The 10,755-nt window shown below is 35.6% G+C and overlaps 1 protein-coding gene across 1 annotated transcript in view; it reads left to right on the plus strand.

The window, feature by feature from the left end:
- STYX (serine/threonine/tyrosine interacting protein) overlaps window positions 1-10,755 on the plus strand; it is a 31,686-nt gene extending 20,931 nt beyond the window's left edge. Inside the window, exons 10-11 of the mRNA XM_069464921.1 lie at window positions 8,378-8,471; window positions 10,465-10,755. Of these exons, the coding sequence (XP_069321022.1) occupies window positions 8,378-8,471; window positions 10,465-10,538 (168 nt within the window). The 3' untranslated portion in view covers window positions 10,539-10,755. The remainder of the gene's footprint in view (window positions 1-8,377; window positions 8,472-10,464) is intronic.

Here is a 10,755-nt window from a genome sequence, read left to right on the forward strand (position 1 = left end):
TGGGTTAGAGTACATTTGAAATTTGATAGATGTTTCTAAATTGCTTCTAAAATGGTGAAATAGTGTAAATTTACACCATCAGGAAACAAGGAATGACTGTTTCCTCCTACCCTAATCAATACCAGTAGCCAAAAATCATTCACCAAATTTTTTGATCATTGCTGTCATGATGGTAAAAGTGGCAATTCCTTATGATTTAATTTGCTTCCTGTTGATTGAATAAGTTTGGACGTCCTTTCCCACATGTGGGTTATTTGTATTTATTTTTCTGTGAATTGTTTGTTGGTGTTCTTTGCCTATTTTTCTATCAAGCTGTTGGTCATTTTCTCACTGGTTTGTAAGAGCTCTTTGTATGTTAAGGAAATCTATTGGTAGCCCACTGATTTGAAATACTTTTTTTTTTTTTTTTTTGGAGACAGAGTCTTAGTCTGTCACCCTGGCTAGAGTGCAGTAGCATCATAGCTCACTACAACCTCAAACTCCTGGGCTCAAGTGATCTTCCTGCCTCAGCCTCCCCAGTAGCTGGGACTACAGGTGCACACCACCACGCCCAGCTAATTTTTGTATTTTTTGTAGAGATAAGGTCTCACTCTTGCTAAGGCTGGTCTTGAACTCCTGACTTCAAGCAATCCTCCTGCCTTGGCCTCCCAGAGTACTATGAGTACGGTCCTGAGCCACAGCACCTGGCCTGAAATACCACTTTTATTATATACCAAAATTCTGATCTTTGTTTGGGTCTACTTCTGGACTTTGTATTCTGTTCCATTGATCTGTTTATTGCTGCATCTGGATCAGTTTAAAATACTGTAATTTTACATAAATAATTTATTTTATGGCTCAAGATCCCCTCATGAATGTTCTAGAATCTTCCTGAAGAGTTCCTACAGTTATTTTCTGATGTGAACTTTATTGGAAAGAGTCTTATAGGCATTTTTAATAATATTGTCTCTACGTTTATAGTTCAGAAGGAATTGACACCTTTAAGTTTTTAGTGTTCTGAGATTGTTTCATTTATTCAGGTCAACGTCTGTGCCCTTTAGAATTTTGAAGTTTTCTTTGTATGAACATAAGCATCTCTTATGAAGTTTATTCCTAGGTATTTTCTTTTATTCCCATTATAAGTAAAATTGTATTTTCTTCCAGTATGTTTTCTACATGGTTATTTATATGTAGGAAAGCTATTAATTTTTATTAAGTTTTCAGTTGCAAATGTACTCAACTCTTAATTGATTCTAAAAAATTTTTCAGTTGATTATCTTTTCATCTCATTTCAAATCATGATGATTTTGCCACCTTGGAGTCCAATTTAATTTTTACTTCTTTTTCATTGGATGTTCATTGTATCAGAACAAGGATAAGTAATACTGGTGATAGTGCTCATAATTTTTTTTTTTGGAGAGACAAGATCTTGCTATGTTGCCCAGGCTGGACTTGAACTCTTGGGCTCAAGCAGTCCTCCTGCCTTAGCCTCTGGAGTAGCTAGGAGCTGTAGCCATACACCACCACGCCCCCTTATTCTTGATTTTAATGCCAATGCTTCTAGTGTTGGAGGGGGCGGAGGGTTGTGTATTTGTAGCTATTTATTCCTCTGTTAAGAGTTTTTATCAGAAACAGATACTGATTTTTGCCTTTTTAAAAAAAAAAAGTGTTTATGGAATGACTAGCTTTACTCCTTTGAGCCATTAATATGCTAAGTTGAATTATTGGATCACATATTAGATTTTCTAATATTGAATCATCCTTTTGGTTGTTGCAGGATTCTGTTTGCTAATGTTTTTTTCAGGATTTTGGAATCAGTTTAATAAATGATACTGGTTTGTAATTTTTTTTTCTGTACTACCCTTCTTTGGTTTTAGTATCTATCACAGCATTTTCATATTTAAAATGGAAGCTCTCCTTTCTTTTGTGCCCTGGAAGAAATTAAATTAGATTGGAGTGTCTGTTTCTTGATGCTTGAGTATACAGCACCTGTGAAAACATCTGAACTTAATGTTTTTATTTAATTCAGTTATTTCATTCATTCATACATTTTAAAAGTGGACCAATTCTCCGACAGCTTTATTCATTTGGTTGGTTGGTTTGATTTTCTGATACTCCTCAGGTCACTTTGGATGATTTTATAATCTTCTGTATAATCATTCATAAGAATTCTACATAGATTTAATATCTATGTAGGAAAATAATATCTTGTATTTTAGTATCTTCTGGTTCCATGGTTATTTTTCCATTCTTGTTTCTGATTTTGTGTGCTTTCTTCTTTTTTTTTTTTAAATCTAGCTGGTTCATGTCATTTTTCTGTATTCAAATTTCTGCTTGCTTGGTGCTTTCCTTGGGATTTGTTGTTGTTGCTACTGCTGCTGTTGTTTCATGAATTTCCTGAGTTGGAAACAGTTTTTTTTTTTCATTCATTGAAGAATTCAAGACTGAATCATCCTCTTAGCATTGCATTAGTCATATGCTACAGATTTTGATATGCATTATTTTTACTGTTATAGCTTGATATTCTGTGATTTTGGTTTTCATTTTATTTTTATCTAATGTGTTGAAGAGATTTTTTTAACTGTATATATAGATGATGGAGTTTTTAATTACTATTTTTGTTTGTACTTAGTTTTATTAAATTTTAATCACAATGGTTCTGATACTTCTTGAATTTTTTGAAGTTTCCTTTGTGGTCTAATATATAGTTGTCTTTATGAATTTCATGGGCATTTGAAAAGAAGATTTATTCTCTGTTTTCAGGGGATAAAGTTCGATATATTTGTCCACTTGATCTGTCTTGGGCTGAGAGAGGTGAATTGAAATCTATTACTATATTGTGTTTGTTTTTTATTCACTCTTTTTTTTTTTTTTTGACAATTTTGTTGATGTATTTATTATTTGGTACATAAAACCTCAAGTTAGGTCTTCATTTTAGTTGTACCGTTTTCGGTTTCAATTATTTTACCTTGCAATAACCTTGTTTAATACTATCGTGAACCCTACTTTTTTGTTTGCTTGCATTTGCCTGTTTCCTCATTCCTTTTCTTTCAGCCTTTCTAAATCACTTTGTTTTAGATGCATTTCTTAAATATGGCCTATGGTAAAGTTTTGCTATCTGATCCAATACCACCTTTTCTCTAATAGGTGAATTTATCCCACTTTGACTTACTGAAAATGACAGATAGGCTTTTGTCCACCATTTGATTTTGTATTATGGTTTCTGTTTCAAATGCATCCTTTTTTAAACCTTTTGCTATAGTTTGCATTCTTGATAATGTTTTTGTTGTTTTGATAATTTTTAAGGTTTTAAATTATTTTTAGTTCTAATGGATGCAGTTATAACTTTATATATGTTTCAATGTTTGTTTCTTATCACATGTAAATAGCAGTTGATTCTCTACTATGAAAAAATGAAAACTTATATACCTCTACTTTTCTCCCTCCCCTCCACTGCTATACCTTTATAAATATTTAAATACTGTGCCTCTTGTTATTTAAGTTTTAAATAGTTTTGACCAGTATAGAATCATCTACTTATACTACCGCCTATATTTCTCAAAATTATACCTTTTCTACATTATTATAGTATAAAATATTCTACAACCATATTCTCTAGTTGTTTATCCTTAGTTATACGTTTAATAGGATTCAACCAATTCCCAGCTTCTTTGCTCAACTCTTGGAATGTCTTTGGATGTTATTTTCAAGAATAGTTCATGGAAACAATATTCCCTAAGTCTTTGCATATTGGGAAATATTTTTCTGTTGCCCTTATGTTTGTTTTTTCTTTTCTTTGAAGTTCAAAAATCACTTCCATGTTGCCCTTATGTTTGAATGACAGTTGGCTAGATTAATACATTTTAATACTTTTTCCCTGATGGCTTTGGACACAGACCTGATGTTAAATACTGTTTTAGAGAAGTCTGGGGACAGACCAATTTTTAAAATTTTCCTTCTTAGGTTACTTGACTTGGAGCAGAGAGAGGTGGTTGTATAGGTGAACATAAGATGTTTTATCAAGACATATCTTGTTGATTGCTCTGTATCAGTTTTTCTGAGTCATAGTGTGTCCTTGCCACTTAGATTCAAGCCTTCCTTTATTTCAGGAAAATTTTCTTCTCTTATGTATTTGTCATTTTTGTTGTTGTCCTGATTCATATTTTGTCCCCTCCCCCAATATAGTTTATGTTGGTTCCATTTCACCTTCCATATCTGCTGTTTTCTCTGTAATTATTTCCAACTTTGTTCTTTTTTCTTTCTGCTTGATTTTTCTCAAGTTTGTCTTTCATGTCTCATGCTGCATTGTTTTATCAAACATTTATTTGGCACTGTTTTAGGCACTGGCAGTAAAGCAGACAGAAATCCCTGACCTCATGAACCTTATTTTAGTGGGAGAATCAGACAACAAGTCAAATGTTTTAGGTCAGATATAATTGAGTCCAAGAAAAATAAGGCTATGTAAGGAGGGTGGGACAAGAACTGCATTTTAAAGAGGTGATGAGGGCCGGGCGCGGTGGCTCACGCCTGTAATCCTAGCACTCTGGGAGGCCGAGGTGGGCGGATCCTTTGAGCTCAGGAGTTCGAGACCAGCCTGAGCAAGAGCGAGACCCCATCTCTACTAAAAATAGAAAGAAATTATATGGACAGCTAAAAATATATATAGAAAAAATTAGCCGGGCATGGTGGTGCATGCCTGTAGTCCCAGCTACTCGGGAGGCTGAGACAGGAGGATCGCTTGAGCTCAGGAGTTTGAGGTTGCTGTGAGCTAGGCTGACGCCACGGCACTCACTCTAGCCTGGGCAACAGAGTGAGACTCTGTCTCAAAAAAAAAAAAAAAAAAAAAAAAAAAATAAAGAGGTGATGAGAAAAGTCCTTACTGAGAAAGTGGTATTTGAGCAAAGACCTGAAGAAATGCACATATTTGGGGGCAAGCATTCTAGGTAGAGGAATAATAAGTGCAAGTGCCTTGAGGTAGTAGTATACGTAGTGTTTTCAAGGAATTGTGAAAAGGTCAGTGTGTCTCTAGCAAAGTAAGCAAATGGGATGTAGAGGATGAGATCTGAGAGGTAAGGGGCCACATCTGTAGGCCTTTATGGGCCATTCTACATAAAGCCTTTCACTTTTATTGTAAGTAGAGAATGACTTCTTATAAAAAGATCATCCTGACTAGTATGTGAGTGTAAACTATTGGGAGAACTGGGGGCAAGGGCAAAAGTAAGCAGACTAGTTAGGAGGCTGTTGGAATAATCCAGTGAGGAGAAAATATTGGTTTAAACCAAAGTGGTAGCAGGGGAAGAGGTGAGAAGAGATCAGGTTCTTGGTTTATTTGAAGGTATAGATGATAGGATTTGCCTTTGGGTTGGATGTTGTTTCTGAAAGGGAGGAAATAAGGATGAGTCTAAGCCTTTTAATCTGAACAATTGGAAGAGAAGTTGCTACTTACTGATATGGAGAAAGCTGAATGAGGGGTAAAATCAAAGAATTCAGTTTTGTTTATGTTAAGGTTAGGAGGGCTGTTAGAATAGGCAGCTGCATGTAAGTGGGAGACTGGGTGAGATCACTAGAGGAATGTGGATAGAGAAGAATTTTAAAAAATACGTGTGTGTGTGCGCGCGCGCGCATATATATATATATATATATATATATATATATATTCTTTTTTTTTTTTTTTGAGACAGAGTCTCACTCTGTCACCCAGGCTAGAGTGCTGTGGCATCAGCCTAGCTCACAGCAACCTCAAACTCCTGGGCTGAAGCAATCCTCCTGCCTCAGCCTCCCAAGTAGCTGGTACTACTGGCACACATCACCATGCTTGGCTAATTTTTTTCTATTTTTGGTAGAGAAGGGTTCTTATTCTTGCTCAGGCTGATCTCGAACTCCTGAGCTCAAGCTCTCCTCCCGCCTCGGCCTCCCAGAGTGCTAGGATTACAGGCGTGAGCCACCACATCAACCTTAGTTTACTCAAACATGTAGAGATTGGGGAGATGAAGAATTAGCAGAGGAGACTGAAAAGGAGTGGCCAATGAGGTAGGAAGCAAATCAGGAAGGTTCGGTGTCTAGGATGTTTTTCAAATGAAAGTGTTGAAGAAGGAAGGGAGTGATCCACTGTGTCAAAGGTTGTTAACGGGTTATATAAGGGCTTAGAATTGACATTACATTATGACCATGAGGTCACTGGTGTCCTTGACAGGGTTTTTGAAGCAGAGAGGATAAGCATAATTGCAGAGAGTTCAAGGAAAAAATGGGAAGAAGGGAATTCGAGCAGGAAGGATAGGCAATTCTAGGAATTTTGCTTTGAAGGGAAAAACAGAAATAGTAATGAGAGAGAGAACTAGGGTTTAGAGTCTGTTTTCTAGGATGGAAGAGTATAGCCTATCTGTATGCAAATTGGAAAAATCCAGAAGAAAAAGAGAAATTAATATTTTCCCAGAACTGCATGGTATAGTTTATTTTCTTTGTTGATTCTACTATTCATTATTTCCGTGGCTTTGTATTTTTTTCTCTTCCATTTCTTTGTTGAGCATAGATAGTTGATATGTCATCTACTTCTGTTGTCATATTTCTTCCATGAGTCCTTTTATCTCTTCTTTGAACTCATTTCAGAAATGCCATTGGCTTAGGCAACTCAGGCTGCCATAACAAAATACCAGAGTGGGTGGTTTAAGAATCACATTTATTTCTCAGTTCTGGAAGCTGGAAAGTCCAAAATCAGTGTGCTAGCTGATTCATTTCCTGGTGAGGGCTTTTCTGGCTGAAGATTGCTGCCTTCTTGCTGTGTCCTCACAAGGGGGCTGGGGTGCATAGTATCCTTATATCTTATAAGGATACCAATCCATCATGGGGGTTCTACCTTTATGACCTCATCTAACCATATTACCTCCCAAAGGCCCTGTCCATCACTTAATACCAACACATTGAGGGGTAGAACTTGAACATATGAATTTTGAGGGGATGCACACCAGTCCCATAATAGCCATATTTGCTTTGATTGGTTTATAATTTTTATCTGCTTCATGGTATAATTTTGATGATGTGTCATTTATGCCTTTTGGTTATAATATAGCTTTTCTTTATTTTCCTTGCAAAAACTTTGATTAAGACCTACACTGGTTCCTTTCTGGTTATTGTTCATCTTTGAACTGGAGTTATTCTTTTTAGATTAGCTTTTTGCTCAAGAAAAAAGTTGTAGGGAAGGGGCCAGAGGAATGGTTGGGGAAGGAGATAGCTTGAATTTTCCCAGTCTTCTCTGGTGGCATGACTCTCTCAGTAAGAAGTAGAGCACCTTATGTCACAGCTTTGTTTTGTTTAAATTGATAAACACTGGATACACATTTGTGTCACCTGAGAAATCCTTAATGAAAATCAGTGAGTGTGGAGCCTGGGTATATAGATTTTAAAGTGCCTCAGGTGATTCTTCTGTATAGCCAGACTAGAATTACTGGTTTAGCCTTTACTTTTAGCTATCCAAGATCAGTTGATGCTTGGCTACAAGCAACCCAGTTTCTTCTCCACTTTACTATACTTACAAGCTGCTTCTTGCAAAACTGTCAGGTGGGTGTTTATGTTTTCCTTAGTATGCCCTGCCTCCTCCTATAGCCCACTCATACTTCCTGACTTTATCATACTATGAAAGGGCTTGGTTTTATCTTAGGTCTGCCACCTTTTTTAGAGAACTATGAACTGTACCTGCTCTGTCTGATACCTTCAGAGACAGGCATCTTCTGTGCCTCATCACATGGTTCCATTTTTTGAAAATTTTATTGTGGAATATAATACACATAGAAAAATGCATAAAATGTAAATAAACATCCATGCAACCATCACCCAGGTCAAGAAATTAGATGTTTACCAGTACCCTAAACGTCCTTTTGATGCCCCTTCCAAGTACAACTCTCTCCTTTTGTAATAATAACCACTATCCTAACCCATGGTGGTAATCACTTCCTTACTTGGATGTTTCCTAGTTGCATCAAATGTTTTCCTTGTTTGCAGAAAGGGGAGAGGAACAAAAATGCCTTTATTCCTCCATCTTTAACTGGAAGCAGAGGACTACTGATATTGCCAGTTTTGGTTTTTGGTTGTTTTTATTTATTTATTTTTTTTAACAGATGAAGTCAGAGATCATTATAGTTAGTGCCCCAGTGGCATAGGACACATACTGACTGGCAGTTCAATGTGCGATAACCCTAGTGCAAGCTGTTGGCCTGACTTGATTTATAGTTATTGATAGTTGTGAAATTACTAATATGAGGTAGAAATTTTAAACTTCCATTTCTCTTACAACGTGTGGCACCAGATTTTTCATTGTAAACTAAGAATACCAATAATGTACACATTAATTGCTGGGTATCCAAGAATGTAAATGTATATTCAAGTTAATTATAATCTTTTTTAGGAATATGAAGCCATCTACCTAGCAAAATTAACAATACAGATGATGTCACCACTCCAGATAGAAAGGTCTTTATCTGTTCATTCTGGAACCACGGGTAAGGATTTTTTCTTTTTGGAGAAAGTTTATTTTAATTGTTTAGACAACTTTTGGTAAGCTATTGAATTAAAATAAGATAATTTCAAAAGGATTAATTTTATGATGAATAAATGTGTATTATAATGAGCTTTTGCTGTGTGTATACCACTGTAAATTGTGCCTCATCAATTAGAATATGCTGGTTGGAAGATCAGATATCTTCTTGGTGTAATTTTAAGTCTCTTAAGTAGTATAGCTGTAACATACTAGGAGGAGTCTGGAGAAGGCACCCCAAACACACACTTAGGTGATCTTACTAAAAATAAAGGGTGGTTAATAAATGAAAATATGTTTCAAGGTCAGTAGGGTGACTGATGTGAACTACCTCTGTTTTTCTCTTGCCATGAATATTTCAATCCTTTCTCCCCTCCTTTGTTATTTCAGAAGTATCCCAACCACCTCATTTTCAAAGTTAACACTAGTTAGTGTTGACCTGGAAATTGAGGACAGGTGATCTTATCCAAAAGTATAGAATTCTTTCCACATACTGTACTGCCTATACTGAAAGCTATGTATTAATCCCTCACTCTGAACTTCCTAGTTATCATTGACTCTTTTCTTGTCTTTGCCACCTCTGTCTAATTACTTTCCAAATCCAATAGGGTCTGTTTCATCAGCATCTTTAAAATTCCTTCCCTTTTTTAGTGGTAACCTTAATCTAGTTCAGATCCAGATTGGACTTCTTTCCAAATTCTTGCTATTTGGTCTGTTCTGGACATTGTGGCCAGACTTATTTTCATGAAAGATATTTCCAATAATGATATCTTTTTCCTTTGTCAGTGTCTTCATTCCTACAGAAGAAAATATATAGAAAGCCAGAGGTGATAAAGGCCTTTCTGATTTTTCAATTTCTGTCTCTTATTGTTTCTCTTTAAATCTGTACTCCAGAAAGCCGAACCTACTGCTGGTTTCCTGTGTGTATCTTCTTTTCTCCACCTAAAATGCATCACATTCGGTTTCCCTATTCTTGCTTCAGATGTCGTCATCTCAGGAAAACATGATTAACGTGCTCTCCTCCAACTCCAAGTCATTTGGAGTTCCCATAGAAGCACAGCACTTCATCTGAAACTTAATCACAGCATCTGGACTTAGCTTAATGGCCAGGATATTTTCTTCCAACTTACCCTTTGTATTGACATTACATTTTTATCCTTATTAATCTTACAGTGAAATATCAGCTTAATGTTAGAATCTGCCCTCTGAATTAACATTATTACCATGATTTAACACGATATTTAGGGCACAAATTTAAGGCCATGCCATTGTTAGGCAAAACACATAGCAGATCCTCTGCTGGTTTAACTGTTCCCTAAAGTTTTCTTCCATTGAGACTCAAATTTCTTGATTATAACTGTTGGGCATATAGGGATAGTTTTGATTCTATGTAGGAAATTTCTGTATTTAGCAGACTCTGGATGTGAAGAGTAGATAAAAGCAAATCTCTTCCTCTAGTATGTGCCTTCCAACCCTAGACTTGTTGGTCATAAAAACCACAGCTTCAGTGGAAAAGTATTTTCAGCTACTCCTCATAGTAGTATCTATGAAAGCAAAAAGATAATTATATCTGCAAAAAATCATATAAATATGATTCATTTCTTAAATCTTATGTCCTAAGTCACATGTTTATGGTGCCTAAAAAGCACAAACTTAGTAACCAAACATTGATGTATCATCACTTTAAAGGGTCTATTTTAAAAATTGTTTATTATATGCAGTACGTAAGGCATACTTAATTGTCAGGAGGGAAAATATATCCTATCATGAAGAAAAAGCCTATTCAGGTAATTTATAACAAAACAATTTACTTAAGTTTGCTATAAATTCAGTCAGGGAATTTTCATAGTGTTTATATGGTATCACATCATGAAAAACAAATTTTTACTGGCTGTAACATTCTAACATGAATTTATTTAAGTTTCCATTTTATGTTATCTTCATGCAATAACTTTTAGGCAGTTTGAAGAGAACACATGAAGAAGATGATGATTTTGGAAATATGCAAGTGGCGACTGCACAAAATGGCTGACCGAAGAGCAAAATTATAGAGTGTGAATTTCTATTTGGGAAGGAGAAAATACTAGAGACAATAATAATGTAAAATGGTAAAAACAAGTAGTTTCTTTTCAATTATATGTTGCTTCCAGACATGTTTCTCTGCAACTTGTTAAGCAACATTTTAAGATGTTGGACTTCTGCAATAGATGGCACTGATGGTTATACTCCTTTTTCCTTTTTAAAAAAAA

This window comes from Eulemur rufifrons, chromosome 2 (assembly GCF_041146395.1).
Source record: "Eulemur rufifrons isolate Redbay chromosome 2, OSU_ERuf_1, whole genome shotgun sequence".
Taxonomy (NCBI): Eukaryota; Metazoa; Chordata; class Mammalia; order Primates; family Lemuridae; genus Eulemur; species Eulemur rufifrons.